Source organism: Molothrus ater, chromosome 14 (assembly GCF_012460135.2).
Source record: "Molothrus ater isolate BHLD 08-10-18 breed brown headed cowbird chromosome 14, BPBGC_Mater_1.1, whole genome shotgun sequence".
Lineage (NCBI taxonomy): Eukaryota > Metazoa > Chordata > Aves > Passeriformes > Icteridae > Molothrus > Molothrus ater.
Window position 1 is genome coordinate 15,397,398 of NC_050491.2, and position 20,291 is coordinate 15,417,688.

The following is a 20,291-nucleotide window of genomic DNA, read 5'->3' on the forward strand; positions in this document are numbered from 1 at the left end:
ATTTCTTTTAAACACAGATACGTGTTTTATATTTTGTATTTGTTTACAAAGTCTTAACAAAAATAGTTTTAATTTTTTACAGTGGAAAAGGTAAAGCAACAAGCAAAATACACATAATAGTGGTAAAATACATTTTACTTTACTTTTCTGGCTTCAGGTCCCTGTACACAATTCCCAAGCTGTGAAGGTGATCCAAAGCAAGGGCCAGTTCTGCGAGGTAGAATTTCACATCTTCCTCTGTAAACATAACCTAATAAGAACTGTATAGATTTACCTTCTGATCTTGTCTTCAGTTTTTAAAACTGCAATCTAAAAAATATATATTCCTGTCTGCCTAGATTTCAATGTTAGTTTTGAAAGTCCCTTGTGAACTCATAATTCATGAGTTCAGCCAAGAGAAATTATTTACTAATATCTGTTAATTATAAAGTACACAAAGAACTACCTGCAATACTTAAATAAAACCATCAGCATTACTGCAGAGCATTAATTAACTTTTAGATAATAAATTGTTATATTTGGTGTAATTGACACCCAGCACTCCTGCCACAAACCCAGACAGTTTTCCACTGCATCATAAAATTTAATATATGGCTGCTGTATTGGGTGAGTAAAAATTCACATTAACAAGATTTAGAAAAAAAAAAAGGCAAAAATCATTTAGGGAAAAAACATGGAGAATAAATCACTGGTGGCAATAACAATGACAGCCTGGGAGTTGAAGAACCTGCTCTGCTCTTAGGAAAAAACTATTAAAGAACCCTGGTGAGACACTGAAATATTGATGCTACTTCTAGAGCAGAGATGCACTTCTGTCCTGAACACTCCACAGGTTGCTTTAATTTAATATAAAAACTCTGCCTGCTTTGGCTCTTGTCATGTTCTATAGATTACTGGAGGAGCTTGGAATCTGTAAATGGCTGGACTGAATCTGGACTTTAGGGGGAACTATTCCCTTATTTGATGAATCCAGAACTTTAGGGGGAACCATTCCCTTATTTACAGGATTCCAAGCTCTTCCAGTAAGTTGTAGAACACGCCAAGAGCCAAAGCAGGCACAGTTTTTGTATATTAAATTAAAGCAACCTGTGGAGTGTTCAGAAGTGCAGGGCAGCCACTCAGCTCCCTGGTTCCTGTGCTCTGCATTGCTCAGGTGTGATCTGTTCTCCAGGCTCAGAATATTCCTGATTTCCACAGTCACAGGTGCTGACCTCGGGTGAACAATGGAGCTGTGACTCCACACGGTGTCACCTTCACACCTCTAAAGATCAATGCTCATGCTGGGTTTCACCTCTTGCAAAAGAGCAAAGGGAAACCTTGGATTTCATTCATTACTCCTTGGATTTCATTACTCCTTGGAGCAACCAAAATGCAAATCTCAGAATACAATGATGCTAAATGCTAGTCTGCCATCTCCCCATAATGACATGTCAAGCTTCTCTGGGTCAGGTCAAACATGATGCAAGTCAGCTCCATTAAATATTACCAATAAGAACTTCATTACACACTCATCTCACTGCCACAGCTGAAACTCTCATGCCCACATTAGAATTTAAAGACCAACAAAATAACTTCAATAACTTTAATAACTTCATACTAAACCAAATGAATTTAAAATAATCCTGGTGTGCAAAGTATGGAATGCCACAGGGAATTTATCCTCATGTGCATTGTCCATAGGCTGTGTTTTACCATGGACTTTTGAAATTACTTCCCACTCCCACCAGAAAATAAAAACCTGATTTTTTTCATATCTATATACATAAAAGCCAGTATAAAAGGTAACTTAAGTGTTCCAAAAAACAAGGGGAGCCCTAGCAGTAAGAAAACTTGAGAATTACAACTTCTTGATTCCCCCAGGGAACACATCTCTCTTTCAATCTCCAGCAAGAGTCCTCCTCAAGGACAGCCTGGCATCCCTTATTTAAGATGTTCCACAGGGGATAACCCCAGCTGGGTTAGTGCAAGAGAACAGCTCTTCCTGCTATTCCAGAACTCCCTCTGGAATTGGACATTCCATATCAAAGCCTGACCTCTTTCCTACCTCCTGCTCCAATAACCCAGGACAAGTTGGTCACTTCAAGTTTCTAACAGCCATTTTAGCTTCCAGATTAATTAATTCTGAGCTCAATTCTTAGATATAATCACTGTGTTACCAATCTCAGCTTTTAACAAAAATGCCTTTAAATTCTCTCTCTTTTGCCTGTTCCTAAAGTAAAACTTTATTTTTATGAGAAGGATAAGGGGAAAAAAACTCTCCTGGCCTTATATACTGGGAATAAACAACCTCCCCCATGCCATGAAAAAAATCAGCTAACACAGTTTTCTCATTTAAGAAAGTGGCTTTTCCTGTGCTTTGGCAATATAAATGGATCTACAGTGGTGAAAACACTGAAAACCTCACTTGCTGTGAAGCTGTTGAGAAACTGCCATTAAAAATTTAGATCTTTATAAAAGGTTTGCCAAAAGAAAATAAAAGTCCTCTAAACGTGTTCATAACACTTAAAGTAACATGTAATAAATATTTGATGGCAAATGTTTTAAAAAAATAACAACAGCCTGTAGCTGTATCCCATTCCCTCCTCTGGAGCTCTCTGTCCAGGAAACAAAAATAGAAATGAAAAATGCAAGGTCCAGTTGTGTGGCAGGGTTGGATGGAGGGGAGTGGGCTCAAAAGCACTTTGTGTTCCCACTTTGTGGGATTCAGGATGAGCACGTGCATTGCAGCACCAGGCAATTTTACAGTGCAGCAGAAAGCTCTCAGGGCTGCAGGATTCCAGGAGCACCTAAGCTGACTAAGAGCATGAGAACTACACATCCCCTTCCTTCAGTGCTAAATATTCATTTACTTCAGTTGTGTTTCCAAGCAACAAAACATTTTTAGACAAAAGAACTGTACTTTGCAGATGCCAAATTAAAACTTGGGCTACTCATCAATACACACTCGGGTTTCTTAAGGATAGAGCAGAACCTAGGATATGTAAGGAAAGCCCAAAAGTTATTAAAAACTTCACTATGACAAGAAATATGAGGGAAAACAGGTTTAGAAGCCAAGCCTGTACCAACAAAACCCAACCCCTATCTAAGAGTGAGTGGAGATAAAATTTGAGGTACTTACCTCTTTGGATAATCGTGTGAATACATCTCCTCCCCTGAGAAAATCCAATATTAAATAGAGCTTCCCTTCAGTCTGAAAGGCTTAAAAAAATTTTTAAAAAGTAAATAAAAATCAATAGTTGTATGACAAAGGTACAAAACAAATCTGAATGCTTTTACAACTAGGAAATTTCAACCACAGGCAATGCTGTTGTTTGTGGAAGGGAAATAATTCAGCACATGAGATAATTTATTGAATGATTCCTTGCTTCTTCACAGAAGAAATCTTAGTCATGAGAAATGATTAAAATAATGTTCTTTTATTTCTCCTTTGTCAAATAGGGAAGCAGCAAGGACATCAATTACTGTGGTTTGGTTTAAATCAATGAAAAGTACAAAACCTCTGCAGAACTTGAACATAAAGATTCAGGAAGTTCTTACAAGACCACGTGTAGCCACATTTCTCTTCACAGAGAAAAGCAAAAATATTCCTGAGATTCACATTCTTTGAACCTCAGAGAAAGGAACAACAATTCTTATCTCATTTGCTGTGCCTGTGTTTGTGCAAAAGTAGAATGCAGTATGGAGATTGTTTACCCACAGTGATGATGTTTCCTTGGCCTGTCAGGGCCAGGTGTGTGTGTGTGTGTGTTGGGACTGTTGGCTGACAGTCACGAGATTCTGGGCAGTTGAGTGCTTGGCAGATTCAGTTTAGATGTAATGAAATACAGTATAGAATAATATAGTATAAAAAAGAAATGAATTAGCCTTCTGATAAGATGAGTCCTCCTCATCGTTCCTCCCAGACATAGGGGGGCGAAAATATCCACTATAAAACTCTTCCACAGCCATGTATTTACACTCCTTTCTTTATTTTCCCAAGTTGCTAGAACCTCATGTGGGCACTCCAAAAGTGAGGGAGACCAAGAGCAGCTGTGCCCCGAGGCAGGGGAAGGAAGGGGGGCAGAGCCCAGGGATGTGTACCCACCGTAGTGCAGCTTGACGATGAACGGGTGGTTCACCTCCACCAGGATGTCGCGCTCCATCTTGGTCCGGACTCTGTCCCGAACTGAGGGAGAGGAAACAACAACAGTGAGGCACAAATGCATTTAGTACCACACAAAAAGGCTTTGCTGGCTAAAGGAATCTCTTCCCTCAACACCTGATTTGTTTTTTTAATGTTAAAGTCTCCCACAAAACTCCTCCTTTCAGGCAGCAAGACTCAGGTTTGTTTCCTGCCTGCCCCAACTTTCTTCTTTGCTTCACTGGATTTCCAGCACATCCCCAAATTTTGTGATAATCTATATTGCTTTCAAGAAAAAAGCTCATATCTACATTCCCAACTTCAATTTTTGAATTAACTCTCTGTCCTGAATATAAAATATTTCTAAGATTACTTTTTCCCCTTTAACAGTAAAGCCCTGTTTACACACAGTGGACTCGCACCCATTCAAGTGTCTCCTGAAAGCCAAAACACTGAATTAAATTGTTCTGGCTCCTGGAACAAGGGAATGACTTAATTTTAACCACAGCAGAGTTCTGACTTAACAAAAGACAAAAGGAAAACTGTTTATGAAATTAACTTGTTTTCATATAATGAAAAGCCTAAACAGAATTAAATAATCCAATTTTAAACTTTGAAAGAACATTTCTGACCACATAATTAAAGCTACCTGGCCAGATTTAAAATAATACTTAAACATGAACTTACAAGTTACTCTAAAAATAAAACCTACTGTCAGAGATGAGTTATGAACTCACTGACAAATATTTAAGATTTAAAAAAAGCTTTTAAATACAGGTGCACTAAGCCCCATGGTCCAAAGTCTCAGCTGAAAGACAAACCTACCTTTTAAAGAAGCTTTTTTCAACACTTTCATTGCATAAAGCTGCCCAGCATCAGGCCCAATTATCTTCCTCACGAGGAAGACCTGGCAATACAAAGCCCATTTTTAAATCACTGCAAGCTTGGCAATCAAACCCAAACTCTCACAAAGCATTTGCAAACCTCCCATTAATGTCAGGCAGCTTCCAGTGCTCTGCACCAAGCACACACCTTTAAAGGAAGAGCAAAATTCCTTGATCAGATCAGAGCTGCAAAGCACCAAGCTCTCTGAAGCATGACACTGCCCAGAAACTTTGGATTCTTTCTTGATTTATCAAAGAAGTTCTTACAGAAAGATGTTTCTTTCTATCCCTTTCTTGGAGAATGACAATTCTGCCTGGTCTGCCACCTCCCAAGAGGTTTTTGAGGCTTAAGACCCAAGTCTCAAATATCAAACATTCATTTTTATTAATGAATTCTGTACAAGTGGTGAGATGAAAGCAAGGAAACCTCACCATTTAAGATCAAAGCACCCTTTCCCTCTGGAATAGCAACTCCAACAGGTTTTTCTACTTTTTCTCTCCAGAAGAGTTTTAAAGATAGATGGGATACAACTTGACACTGAGAAAAGCATATTAGATAAAACACTGCAGTACAAAGACATGGAGCTACACTAATTTTTAACCACCAGATCTTCCAATTTACAAAATGGTTTGATATGTGCTCCTACTTCTAAATTGCTGTTCTTGTAATAGCAATTTTTAGTTATGAATTAGTAAGTTATGTTTACAAAACCAAAAAACCACAACATACAAGTTGCAAGAGAAAGACAAGAGCTCCCTACAATTACCTCTCTGATCTCACCTTACCCAGACTTTCATTTACAATTCATTTATTTATATCTAGAAATTATATTTTTTTTCAATGATCTTGTCAAATTTTCCAGTCTAGAATCAGAAATTCAAGCACTGTTATGACTAAGTTGTACAAGGTTGGGAGAGGGGTTGTTTTTATTTTAAGCTCTGGTTAGAAGAAAAATATCATGTTTCAAGGTTGTCTGGCTTTTTGTTTTAATAAGTTTTGCCCAATAACTGACCTACAACAGTGCTCTCCCATAGGCCAAGGTGATAGAAAATAGTAAAGGGAGTAATTTGAACACCAGCAACTAAGAATACAGCTGTGGATGAATACAATCACAATTATAAAGTACTAAATAATAATCACATGGGAATATTTTAGTCTTAACAATCAACAACTTGTGAGGACATAAGGAATTCATGTGCAAGTTACAAATTTTAGCTAATAAGACTCAAAACAGCTGCAAACTACTAAAGCACCACCTATTTATTTAATTTGCAGACAAATCCTCCAGAATTCCATGTCTGCTTTAGAAGGCACTTCCTCCTTCAAAGAATGAGGAGAGAATTCAGTAATTCAGGAGGTTTTACTCTTTATTTCTGTGGAATGATTAAATCCTGCACTGATGTCAAAAGCAGGCTCCAGGTTTAACCCTTTATTTCTGTGGAATGATTAAATCCTGCACTGATGTCAAAGGCAGGCTCCAGGTTTAACCCTTTATTTCTGTGGTGTGATTAAATCCTGCACTGATGTCAAAAGCAGGCTCCAGGTTTAACCCTTTATTTCTGTGGAGTGATTAAATCCTGCACTGATGTCAAAGGCAGGCTCCAGGTTTAACCCTTTATTTCTGTGGAATGATTAAATCCTGCACTGATGTCAAAAGCTGGCTCCAGGAAACCCCCCCTGGTGTTTGCCAAACCCAAAGGAAGGACCCTGGGAGTAGAAACTGGGGAGAGAAAACACCGTGAGGGCAACAGCCACTGACCCTCCTGGTTTGTTTTCTCTTTTCACTGGAAAGAACAAAGAGCTCTGAGCTCAGGTGTGCACATTCCAAAGCTCCAGAGCACCTCTGGAGTTTGCTGGGGTTCCAAACAGGAGCCCTCCTGAGGCTGGCACAACCCTGAGCTCTGGGAAGCCAAATCTAAGGTAGGGCTGGCTGTGCCTGATGTGCTGAACCCTCAGGTGGCTCCAGGCATCTCAAATCAGGAGTAATAAATATATGGAGCCTTTTCAGGCTCCTACAGTGAGAAGTGTGTGAGGGAATTGGCAATCAACATTATCAGGTAAAGAAATGTTTCTGCAACCTCAAAATACTAAGAAATATTTCAAGTCTGTTCTCTACACGATCACTTCGTGCACAGAATGCCTCCCTAATGTCAGTTTCTTCCTCTCTCACTGTATTTTATGCAGAGGTTTGTTCCTGCCTAGAGACACACACAGAATCAGCAAAAGAACAGGAACAAATGTACAGCTGATTGACTACTTCAGATGTTGCAAAAGATGTAGTTTGAAACTGGTTTTAAAAAATTAATTACCTTCCTATACACTAGGATTAATATTTCAACTACTGTGTTGAAACACAGTAACAGAGATCAGATTTTCAACTTCATTTCTGCAAAGTGACACCCAGTGGCACTTTACAAAAGGAAAATATTGTAACAAAAACCCTGCCATATTTCTTCTCTGTGCCATTTGAATAATTAGTGTCTTTTAGCTGGAGATCACTTGGTAAATACAGCAAACTAGAAAAAGTAAATCAGCTGGGAAATGTATTTCAGGTTAAGTTCCCAACTGCCACAATCGACTCTTCTGTAGCTACATAAATACAGGTTTTGTGTCTTGAAAAAAGCCAAACATCCTCAGCATGTCAAGTCCCATCACCAGAAGACAAACCAGCATTTCCTTCAGAAGGTTCTGTCCATGGCTCTGGAGCAAGGCTGGGAGAGGATTCCATTACTCAACACATTTTCAAACATTCCCAGCAACTCTGCTGGCCTGTCTGTTTCCCTGGAATGTCTGGACAGGTCTATGGAACAAGTTTATCATCTTACCTTTCCAAATGATCCCTGTCCAAGAACCTTAAGTAGTTCAAACTGTGCTGGGTCTGCTTTCTCACATCCTTCTTTCACATGATGTGTAATAGGAATTTCTTTCACACTTCCTTCATCCTGTGATTTCAAAGCAAACAAAATACAACAGTGAGCAGGCCTGCAGTAACTAAGTCTTGTTAAAAGTGCATGTAAATACCTGGATTTTTCTTTGTTTAGTTTTATTTTAGTAAAATATTTAAAATTCTAATAAGGTTTAAAGAAAAAACTGTTCAAATGAAGAATTTTCCCATCTATCTTTTCTTAAACAGATGCATCTAAAATTTCTAAACTGAAGAAAAATTCTCAAAGAATGCTCATTTCCTTTTGCCATAAATATTTCAACTACAGAAAAGCTGGATTACTTTACATGAAAGGAATAAAAGCCCAGATTTTTAAACCAAGACTTCTGAGCTTCACCTCTGCTTAGCAGCTTTAGTTTTCCCAGTGATTACTCTTCTCATCTTTCCCCCTTCCTGAAATAAGTCTTAATGAAAGCCAAATTGAATTTCATCATTTGGGGTAATTATTGCTTTTCACAGCAGCAAATAATAACTCTGGTCATCCATTTGTAGCTGGAGGAACAGGCAGCATTTGAAGACCATAAATAAGAGATGAGTCATCTTAAGGAGTCTGAGAATTCTTGCATCCAAGAGAAGAAACAGCTCTGGGGTGCAGAGCTCCTGGGAAGATTATCCTGTGTGGGGACCTCCTTCAGACAGCTGAGGGTAATTCTGAGCTAGGTGAGTGATTTAATGTTCTCCTGACTGTCTCATGTGCCTCTCATCTTTAGCAAAGCAGGGCACAGCAGCCCCAGGTGTGAAAAGACAAACATTCCTGATGATCCAAATCCCATGATGGATTGCAGCTTTTATGGTGTAAGAGAAGTTTCTGAGAGCCAAAACAAGCAAGGTGTCAAAATAAGCACCCTTGGAATTAAAAACTGAGGCCCACAACAGCAACCTCAGTTTGCAGGTGGAAAAGGAGCAGCACCCTCCTCAGCCCTAGCAAGAAGATCAATAAAGTTCTTGTACACAACAAAATCACAAGTTAAAATCCCATCTGATTTGCATGACTTCACTTTTGGGGCATCAAATGATTATCAGCTGTTTCCTATCCTCTCTTCTGGCCTCATTTTGAAAGCTTCTCTCAGCAGAGACCAGAAAAGCACCCTACCAACCTCCTGTGAGTTACAGCCCCTCCATGAGAAGTGCAAACAGCACCAGGAAAGGACCTGGGCACTGATGAAACAGTTTTGGAAATAACATCATTCTGTAGTCAGGTGAACTTACTGCCCAGAACTCTGCATTAAAACTTCCAATCAATCAGCTTTGTCACAGTTCATACCACAGTTCATACACCTGGATCAAATTCTGGTTTTACCCAGAAATTCAGAGTAGGAATCTGCTCATCTGAATTTGTACATGCTGCAGTAATTAAAGAAAAAAAAAAGAAGCAATCATCACACTGCATTAATTGCTTCTGCCTTAATTGCTTTGCTCGTCCAGAGGGGGAAAGAGAGTTCAAACAAACATCTTGGTATATTCCCAAACTGCAGTCCAGCTGTTAGAGCACACCAGTCCTTTCCCCTCCCCTCTCTGATTTCATCCTCCTTCTGGGAAAGGCCTGTTTGTCCTGCCTGCTTCCCACACAAGGTGGGTATGAACACCAGACACTGCTGGAAAACAAAGTGAATTCTATAATTCACAACCAAGGCACTTTATTTCCCTCTTTGGTCACAAACCCCCATCACACACTGATCACACACTGTAAAATCCCAACTTCCCCTCATCCATCCCCCTTGGTGACTGTCATTGATGCACTCAGAGGACAGATACACCTATCTTTCCATTTTCCTTTACTTTTTAAACACATGCCTAATTTAAGGCAAGTAAGAACAGCAGCATTTCGAAGTCATCTGATGACAGATGAAAGCAGCAAGTTGTCTAATTACACACCAAGTTGTACAACAGACTTAATGGCTGCTTCTTCCTATGAAATATGTAAATATTCTAGTTAGAAGCCTTTTTTCTTCACCATCCTAATTTGTATTCCCTAACACCGTGAAACTTTGCATGAGAAAAGCTCTTTAAGAGTTCAGCCTCTCCTGTGTTTATCACCCACCTCGAGCCATTAGCCTGTGACATCACACGTGGTTGCTGAGGAGACTGAGAGGATTTCTAAATGTGAACTCAGGAGAGAAATGTTTTCCATGCAAATAAAGACTAACTTGAGATGGATTAAATGAGGGGTTTTTTTAATATAAAGTGTTTTATCTTCACAAAAGATGTCTATATAATTTCACTTACTTAACTATTATTAAGGTACTAAAAATTGGCATGACTGAGGTGTGAGAGACCTTTTCATCACCACCAAGGAGTGAGCACACAGAGCTGAGCAGCTCCAAGCCACTTTCATTTTCATTTCTACTTTGTCCTCCACGAACTACAAATTTGGTTATCTCATTTTAAGCAGCAAATTTCTTTCCAAGCTGAGGCACCAGCTCCCACCCAGCGGCCTTGCACAAGAGGGAACTCAACTCTTCCCTGCTCCCAGCAGGTTCACCAGGAGCCAGGGAGCCAAAGCAAACACCAGGATCAGTCCTGGCTTTGCCACAGATCCCTGGAATGTGGCTCCAGAGCTCAGCAACCTCCTCATCCTCGTTCTAGAGCAGTAGAAAACTCAGATAATCCACTGCTCCTTTCTTTGCTACACGTGAGACCACTCTGACACTTGATTTACCCACTCCACACCAGGAACTGTCCAGGCACCACGTGGGTCTGTGCCCAAGACTTCATTCTCCAAATCTCTTCCTTATAAATGTTGTTACTGTACCACAAAGCAGTGGTTACAGCTGGTGACAAAATCGATTTATGCCACAATCCCAGGCTGGTTTGGGTTGGAGGGGCCCTAAAGCCCATCCAGTGCCACCCCTGCCATGGCAGGGACACCTCCCACTGTCCCAGGCTGGCCTTGGGCACTGCCAGGGGCTCTCTGGAATACCTTTGTGACCCTGCTCAAAAATCCAAGGAGGAGTGTGCTGAGAAATGCTGGCCAATGTGTCCATGGGCAGTCAGGCATTTCACCACACACAGGATGAGCCTGAATTTTAGTTTAGCCACACACAGAACACTCAACTTCAGCATCTCCTAAACAAGCACCAGGCAAAATGCACCTCAAGAGGGGCTTACCTGGGATATTTCTCCATAAAGCACAATGAACACACTGGTGTCCACGTTCATTCTGCTCTAAAAAAGCAGAATTAAGTCCCTTTGAGCTGAAGGTACAGCAGCTCCACTAAAAACTACAAAGGCAGAACAAGTGATTGCAGCAAGAGCAGCATTCACCGGTCTGTATGAAAGGCCCCAGGCTGGCCTGGGTATTTCTGAGCTTGAGAGATGCACAAATGCTCCCTCCAGCCCATGAAGCTCTGCCTCGTGCAGCAGAGTTTCCCAAACAAGGCATTTACAATAGTCCCTACCTAGGTCCTAATTTCCAAAGCCATCTTTGAGACTTAGAGTCTCCTCAGATATGGTTCAAATGAAATGATGGGTTCAGAAGATTCTGAAGAGCAGGGAATGCATCAATTCTGCTGCAACAGGAGGTCATGCTAATGAGTGGCTGAAGCGAGCAGGAATCAAACACTTACATGGTAGGAATAGGGTTCACCTTCTTCCATTGGCTCATCTGCCATTTTAAGGCCATTTAGCTGCAGGAAAAAAAAAAAAAAAAAGAAAGAAAGAAAAACATCATTAAGACCCAGCAATTTCAAATTATTAAGAGTTCAAAATTTGACCAATTTACATTTCAGAGCACACAAGTGAGAACTGGTGGTGGGGTTGCTCTAATTTAAAGCTGTAGTCTCAAACAAACACTACTACTCAGTAGTTATATTTAGCATCTCCCTTATGTATCATTTAGCATCTCCCTTTGTAAATGCCATCATTATTATGCCAGTGTTATTTAATTGGGATTAATTTAAAACTCCTTTAAAAGCTAGATACCACTCCTACAAGATGACACTAATGCAGAATTCCTCAGTTATCCATGAAACTTATGCTGCAGATGCTTTTCAGAAACCTAGAGTTTTCTAAGGAAAATTAATTTGCAGTTTAAAGGGAAAAGATTCAAAAGTGATTCCAAGCCTTTTTGAAAATACCAAGTCCACAGCTGCAGTAACAAAAAAAAAAAAAAAAATTAAACTCAGTTTAAGCTTTCTCTAAGTCACAAATAATTCAATGCTGAAACAAAACAAAAAATAACCAAAACCCAGAAATATGAAGGACATGTTCTGTTCAGACATGCAAAGCAACCATTAAAAACTGGAAATACCTGACAAAAATGGGTGAATGCCATTATGGATTCTGCTAGTAATAATTGCTAATTTATTTATATATTAATTGTTCAGCATCTCTACATTTATGTGGCACAGGTCTCACATTAAAAGTAACTAGAAACGACATAAGAAAACTCAAACTTTTTTTTTCTGAAAACCAAGTTGAACCAATTAAACTCTTAGGCTGGGTAACGACTTTTTTTCTTGTACTTCTGAATTCTTCTAAAATCCCTGCCTCAGCTACTGGAATATGGTGTTGCTGTCAGCATGGGAGTTGGTAAAACACAGAACTATGGAGAATGTCCCCAAATTCCTGTGCTCTGAACCAAAGCAGAGTCTGGAGGAACAGGTGGGGCTGCAGGGACAGGGTTGTACCACGACTCTGTCACCCAGGCAAACCCTCAACCACGTCCATGCTGCCACAGACTCCTGGTGTGGAGTAGAGCTTTTAATTCACAAATTAATGCTTTTGACAAAATTAAATCTCCAGTTTTTGTAGCAAGATACTGGCACTTATTTTTGGACTGTATCCTCACTGGTGAAAAAAAAAAAAAAAGACAAAACAGCAAAACAGATCAAGGAAATAGCACAAAGCTTCATTTATTTTCACTCCACAGGTTTCTATTTACCATAACTCAGTTTAACCAATGTTCCTCCAACCCAAGCCCATCATTCATCTCTTATGTGTTGCCACCTCAACTCTAACAGCCAAAAATCACCCCTGCATTACCCTGGATTCAGAAACCAAAGCTACTCATTTGCTACATAACTTATTTCTTTTTTTGCATTTTTTTCACAGATTAGACAGTGGGAGGGACAAGACACTCACTGTGGTTGTTATTGTACAAATTAACTGAATAAACCCAGAACTGACACCAAAGTTCAGCCCAGCTCTGACCTCCATCCTCATTTCCATGCAATTTGTTTTCACACCACCATAAATTACATTCAAGTGTGAACCAATGTGATGCCCAGCAGAATTGTCCAAAAAGCTTATTTGGAACGAGAAATAAACTGGGTTTCTACTCCAGGTGCTCAGAAACGTAACAACATTGTTCCTTCACGGACTTCAATTCAAAGTGATTTTATTGTGCATTTCACCTTTTCTTTCAAAAAGATGGGCAACATTTTCCAAGTTTTGTTACTTAAATTTAAGCTCTGGAACCAACACCACCAACCAGAAGAACTGCAGATACACTGAAAACAATACAGATACAAAAAATGGGGCTGGAAAGGGGTTTTGAAGCCACAATCAGTGTGTTATTTCATGTAGGATGCTCCTGAGAACACCATTTAATGTACTTTCAACTTGCTGGCAAATCAAGTACAATAAACTACTGGATTTTTATGGCAGGTAATCATCTTAATTAACAATTTCCTATCATACACTTTTCCCCTTCACTGTTGCTCCTTGGTTTGTGTTTGTTTTTTCCTGTCCAGTCTCTGTACTGATACAGACTGGGACACCTGCCAATTTCTAGTCCAAAGAATTTGATGTTCAAGGGCATGAATCTGCTTTTATTGCTTGATACACACAACTACACTTTTGCCATATTTGTTTGTGAATCCTGGTCACTGTCCGTTAAAAAAACCACAAGGAACAAAAATCTGCAAACTTGTTGGAATATAACCCAAAGTCTGGTGGCTTGTTAAGTAATTCAGCTAAAAAAAGTCAATGACAAAAATCAAATCATTACTGTCTTGTACAGTCACTTAATTGGCTGAGTTTCAATAACCAGAAGCTGGCAAAAAAGAAAAGTGACAGTTAATACTTATTTCCCACCTCTGTGGAAACCAGATACAAAATGCAGCTTCCACAGCCAAGTGAGGCTCCTTTTAGAGATTTATTCATGAATATTTATGCACAAACATATAGAACAGAATGATTTTAACCTCTAAGTCACTACTTACTAAATATCTACAAATGCACAAATTTGATTTATTATTGAGAATTAAAGAGCACAGCTCTCTATAAAAAGAACAGGTGAAAGAAGGCAATACTATGATGGTGAAGGAGATTCCTTCATCCTTCAATCATTTTGCTGTTCAGTGCTGCTCAAGTCCTACAACTGAGCATTTTAAATATTAACTCCCATGAAAACACAAACTGAACTCAGACTTTTAGGCAAACACTGACGACACTTTCCAAACACACAACGTGGAAATGACACAAAGTACCCCAAGTTGTTGATTAGTAAAAAATAACAAAAGGAACTATGTAAATAGATGAGCTCAAAGTTTAGGTCAGAGCACCTGGCAGGTCAGATACTTCTGCAGAGGTGCAGGCTGAGGGTCCCAACTGCCTGGCAAGGAGCAGGGAGCAATGTGCCTCTGGATTAAACACATCCCATGGCTGGGACCATCCCTGTTATCCTGCAGCAATGTGCCTCTGGATTAAACACATCCCATGGCTGGGACCATCCCTGCTCCCTTGGGAGCAATGTGCCCCTGGATTAAATGGATCCTATGGCTGGGATCATCCCTGTTATCCTGCAGCAATGTGCCTCTGGATTAAACACATCCCAAGGCTGGGACCATCCCTGTTATCCTGAAGCAATGTGCCTCTGGATTAAATGGATCTCAAGGCTGGGACCATCCCTGTTATCCTGCAGCAATGTGCCTCTGGATTAAATGGATCCCAAGGCTGGGACCATCCCTGCTACCTTGGAGAATATCCAAAGGGCTGGGAAAAGGCTTAATGAGAACTGCACATGTTCTTCCTCTGATTAGAACAGCAGAACAGAGTATTCCCAGTATTACCAAAGATTGGAACCATCTTCCCCCCTCCCATATTAAGGATGTTTTCAGTGTTTCCATGGTAAATTCCTTAGGACTTGGTGGGTCTACAGGTTTTGGTTGAAAGAGGCCAGGCAAAAGGTCAGCAAAAATGCCTAATCCCAGGTAAAGCAGTGAAGATGTAAAGCAGGTGCATCCTGCCCTGGTTTTTACATGTCTTTGCTGAGGGATTCAAACAGAATTTTAAAAATTCTAGAAAAAGCAGAACTGGGAATTTTATCATCATACTATAATTAGAAGTAAAAAGCAATATTCAGCACCACCCACCTAAAATCTTGTCTGGCTTCAAAGAGGTAAAATTCTACCCAAGGGTCACCAAGAGCTCCTGTATCCTCCACAGCTCCTCCTTCCCTGGCCTCCACTTGGGAAGTTATGGGGTGTTCCCAGAGCTGCACCCCAGTTCTCCCACATGAACACAGAAATAAGCACTTTCCTTCCCCACAAACAGAAGGAACCCTTCAAGTAGTTATTTCAAAATATTTGAGTGGAAGCTTACATCAGAAATCCCAATTATGTCAAAAAGACTTTGAAAAAAGAATCCTGACAGGACGACCACATTTGTTCCTCATTTATTCTTAATTACATCTATAGAGAGTTTGCACCATTAATTTAATTAGCAACACACTGGCCTCCTGAGGATTTCCTGAGATAGGTCTGAGGAGTTTGAGGGTTCTGGGCACATCCACTCCCCACCTCCACAAACTCTGGGCCAGCCCCACTCCCTCGTTTCCCCCCACATAAGGAAGAGGCCTCTAAACCCCCTCACACTCCTGAACACACCAAGTGAAAAAGGGAGATAAAGCAATCTAAGACACCTGAAACCCATAATCAGTTACTAGGGAGAGCTACAAAGTTCTTTTCCTGTGGCAAATAAATCATACATTCAGACAGGACACCAAACCTTCAGCAACATATAATTAGTGATTTTAAAAGAACATTTTGATCCTTCCCATTATCAGATCAAGGGAGAATTACGTGTGCCTCCAACAAGTTCCAGCTCTGACAAGACACAAAGCTGACCTCAAGCACAGGGATCACTGAATTAGCAAAGGACTTGAGATCTTTTCATTCCTGCCTGTGTACATAACCTTAACTCCAGAATCAAAGGGCACAAAAAGCAGCCAGTCTTCAAATTATACTTAATGGCAGGTAATTCTGGAAAAGGATGAGATTTAAACTTGAGGAAAGCAACTATCTCACATTTTATTCTTAATGTAGTGAAGTACTACATAAATGGCAGAATTCTACCTATGATGAGTGAACAAATCATATCATTCTTTGGATTTAGGGTTATTGTGAAGTGCCTCCAAAGGTATCCTGCAGGAAGTAAGGTGAGCTACCTGCACCACACTCCTGGATCTGGTCAGAGACTCAGAACACTAGAGCAGATTTCCAAAGCAAATTTCAGAGGTGGTACACAAACCCACCATCATTATTACTGTATTGCAGCACTTCTCAGTGCATAAAGACACTCATTGTTTTCTCTTTAAGAGCATTAACGTGCATAATTTTTTTTTTTTTAAGGCAACTTGTCCTCCAAGATCTTTACAAAATCTGTGCATTGTAGCAATGTCTGAGGCACTCAAAGGAGGGGCAAGGTTTTACTTTCTCTCCTGACAGAACACCAGGCGATTGTGGAGATTCTGGGAGATGCACTGAACTAGGTAGAGCTGAGTCATCCACGTCACTGCCAGTAATTACTCACAAAGGAGTTATGCAACTCCCAACACTGACAAAATTCAGTGGCCTTTGACAGACCGGGCTCAGAACCTGCTCCAGAGACGGGACTGAAAACACTGGCCAAAATCAAAGATGTATTTATCTCAAGTGGCAAAGGGAGCAGCTAATGCACAACAGCAGCAGAGCTCAGCTCATGAAAAATCCTTTTGGAGGGCAGCAACTTTCAATGCAGCCTGTTTTCCAGCAGAATACTTTAGTTTTCAGTCACTTTTTTGTTTCAGCCTTGTCTTGCCTGTCACAATCAGGCAATTAAGCAACTGGTTCTTGAAGTATTTATTGCAAAAATAAGTATTTGAGAAGGAGGTTGCATTTATGCAATTCACAATCTTCATGTCTTGCAAACAGCCATGTGCTTACAGCAATTACAGACTCATTGTAAGTGCAATCCTCCCAGTTCAAGGGGCAGAAAGTGCCCAAATTCCTGTATTCTGCCCAATTCCAACTATTTCTGTATTTCATTCAGCTTGGTCAGTAAAATGTTAACGTTTACTTTCCTGTTTCTTTGTAGACTGTAATTACATTTTCATAATCTATAACAGTTGATTATGATCAACACCCTCATACCTATTTTTATTACCATGGAAATACTTATTAATCCAATATGCAGGGGGAAAGAAGTTCACTGAATATTTGAAGCTTTAACAGCACAACATTGATCCTTCCTACCTAGGCTTAAGGAATTCCCAGAGTCACAAAACAGCTTCACAAGTGACACTGTCACAGGAATATAAACACCTGAACAGCACAGTGCACAGCCCCAAATCCTCAGCATTTCAAAGACCACCCCCCCAAAAAGGGCAAAATAATTCAATTCTGACCTTCAATAATTTCTTCCAAAAGTTCTGCTGTTCTTATCACCTGAAGCATGAAAATTTGTTTCCTACTTTCAAGATCACCTCCTTTCCTTGCCAGGTGTTTTTACTCCAAGTCGACACAAGTGCTACTGGAAATGCACTTACTGCTAATAACATAATCCTAAATTTAGTCAACAAGCAGAGTCTCAGAAAAAACCATTCCTCGGATTTCTCCTCCTGTGCCACAGCTGATGGACAAGAGCACCAGAAGGCACAAGTTAATCTTCAAAATATAAACCTATTTCACAGTGGCTCTGTTGACTGCAGCTCCAGCAAGGCCAAGGTCAGAGATCTCTCAGACTGCCAATACAAGGCTGTAATGAATACTATGAGCTAGACTTAATTCTGTAAAATTTAAGTGAAAGGCCACACCAAAATTCATTTTGATATAAAATGCACCTTTGTTGAATCCCCAAGCCACGTGGATGTAGAAATCCAAGAAGTGAGAAGTGCAGCACACCCCTGAGATCACTTATAGAAAGGGTTATGACAACACAAGTGTTTGTTCTGTCATTTGGGAACTTCACACTCAACTTGAAGAAACTGGTTTGGCACAAATGGGCTCTAAGTGCTGCTGGCCAAACCCAACACGGACACAACAAACACCTTTTAATCTCCTTTTAATCAGAGCACAACTGGAGGAGCTTTACACAGCCCTTGTGAAATACAATTTAAAGAGTGACTGCTGCAAACAGTTGCCCTCAGATGTTACACACAAAGAGCCCTTTCAGCTGGACACCCCTGCCCTGTGCTCTGCTGGCTCCCCTTGCTGGGGAGCCCAAAAAACACCCAGGGATGCACATCCCACTTCAGCTGCAACACTCTACTCTTGATTATTCTACCACTGATACATCATAATCTCCTAATATTTCCTAAAGATCAACAGGACCAAGAAAGTTCTCAGACCTTTGCTAAGTTTCATACCTCAATTACAACAAACTGCTTTTAAAACAATATGAACAAATAAACCTTAAGATTTCAGCCTACTTTCTGATATCTGATGCATATCCAGTAATCAGAGTACTTGGCAGTGGTACTAAAATCCCCAAATATTAAAAGCACAAAGAAATTTGGGGAGGTTTTTTCCCCTTTGAATTTTTATCAGGGAAAATAAATTCAACAACACCCTTTAATGGGCATCCTTTCACTCTTGCACATTTTGTACTTTGAGATGGTTTTGCTACAGACCCTTTTCACTTGCAATAAGAAGAGTCTGGTGCACTACAGAAAGCAAGTCTGACCAGTTTTAAGCAACTTTGTTTAGATAACATCTTTTGTGTGTCTAACAGACCTAGGTGTAATCTTTTATTTGTCATAGCTGACGATACCTGATACACAACCCTTCACTGCTGATTTCAAAGTGCAAGAGTTTTAATGCTCGAGCACCACGTTCTGCTGAGACACAGGAATCACTGCAACAGAACCAGTTTTACCTTTTATTTTCTTTTAAATTGCGTTTGCTCCTTGCTGATGAAGCACCTCGAGCACTAAGCAATACCTCGAAGTCGTTCCTCGTTCTTTAACACGTTTAAGCATCCAAACCTCAGCCAGGCACTCCTGGTTCTCTCTGCTCGTTGTATTTATGATAACCAACGCAGAGTTGGTTATTCAACGTTTAAGCATCCAAACCTCAGCCAGGCACTCCCGGTTCTCTCTGCTCGTTGCACATATGGTAATTAATGTATAGTTATTCCAAGAGAAGGCAAAGGCACCTCCGTAGTGACAACCCACCTGGATGCGCAGCCACATTAGCGCGAGCAAATTTCCCGCAGAACTTAAAAGTAACTTTTCACAGGAGCTACGGCCATAAAAGTGAGTTTACAACCCCTCGGATGCTACGTGGGGAGGGACACCTGTGACACGAAGCGGCCGGGAGGCGACACAAAGCCCCGGCCTCCCCGGGGCGCCGGTGCCGCTACCTCCACACGTGTCACGGCCCGCGCCCGGGGGGCACGGCCGGGCCCGGGGCGGCCGCGGGGCTGCGCGGCGGCGGCGGCCGGGCCCGCGGGACGGCGGGGGCGGGCGGGGGCCGCCGGCTGCGGGCCGGGGCCCCGCGGCGGGGCCGGGCCGGGCCGGGCCGGGCCGGGCCGGGCGGGCGCGGGTCGCGGCCGTGCGCAGGCCGGGAGGCCGGGGAGGCGGGGGCGCGGCGGGCGGGCTGAGGGGGCAGCGAGGCGAGGCCGGCGCAGCCCCGCGCGGAGGGGCCGCGGGAGGCCGGGCCGGGCGCAGGTGCCGGCGGGGCGCGGAGCCGGCCCGGCCCGTTCCCCCCCTTCCGCCCCGCACTGACCTCGGCGCCGCTCACGTACAGCTCCATTTTGTGGCAGGGCTGCGGCTCGTCGTCCAGCGGCGCGCACGGCACCATGTCCCGGCTGTGGGGCCGCGGCGGCTCGGCCGCTGCCGGGGGCCGTGCGGGGCGGCGCGGGGCCGGGCGCGGGGCGCGGAGCAGAGCGGGGTGCGGGCGCTGCCGGCCGGCGGGGGCGGCGCCGCGCTGCGCTGCCCCGCGCACGCCCCCAACATGGCGGCCCGCGGGGGCGGGGCCTGCGCCGCACCGCGGTGACGTCAGGGCGGGACGGAGAATCCCCTGCATGGGGAGGGGGGGAATGACGCGCGGTGACGTCACCGGGGCTGCGGGCGGGCGGCGCCGCGCTGAGGGGGATTGGGGATGGAGGGTTGGGAATGAGGGGATTGGAGATGGAGGGGTT

At 42.1% G+C, this 20,291-nt stretch overlaps 1 protein-coding gene across 2 annotated transcripts in view; it reads right to left on the reverse strand.

Annotated features, from left to right (window-relative positions):
• Nucleotides 1-19,993, reverse strand: part of RPS6KA6 (ribosomal protein S6 kinase A6) — a 36,818-nt gene extending 16,825 nt beyond the window's left edge. For both annotated transcript variants that reach the window (XM_036402024.2, XM_036402022.2), the window contains exons 1-7: nucleotides 19,877-19,993; nucleotides 11,516-11,575; nucleotides 7,831-7,947; nucleotides 4,946-5,027; nucleotides 4,085-4,165; nucleotides 3,119-3,198; nucleotides 144-250 (exon numbers count right to left, since the gene is read on the reverse strand). In XM_036402024.2, coding sequence (XP_036257917.1) covers nucleotides 144-250; nucleotides 3,119-3,198; nucleotides 4,085-4,165; nucleotides 4,946-5,027; nucleotides 7,831-7,947; nucleotides 11,516-11,575; nucleotides 19,877-19,951 — 602 coding nt within the window. In that variant the 5' untranslated portion in view covers nucleotides 19,952-19,993. The remainder of the gene's footprint in view (nucleotides 1-143; nucleotides 251-3,118; nucleotides 3,199-4,084; nucleotides 4,166-4,945; nucleotides 5,028-7,830; nucleotides 7,948-11,515; nucleotides 11,576-19,876) is intronic.
• Between the last annotated feature and the right edge of the window lie 298 nt (nucleotides 19,994-20,291).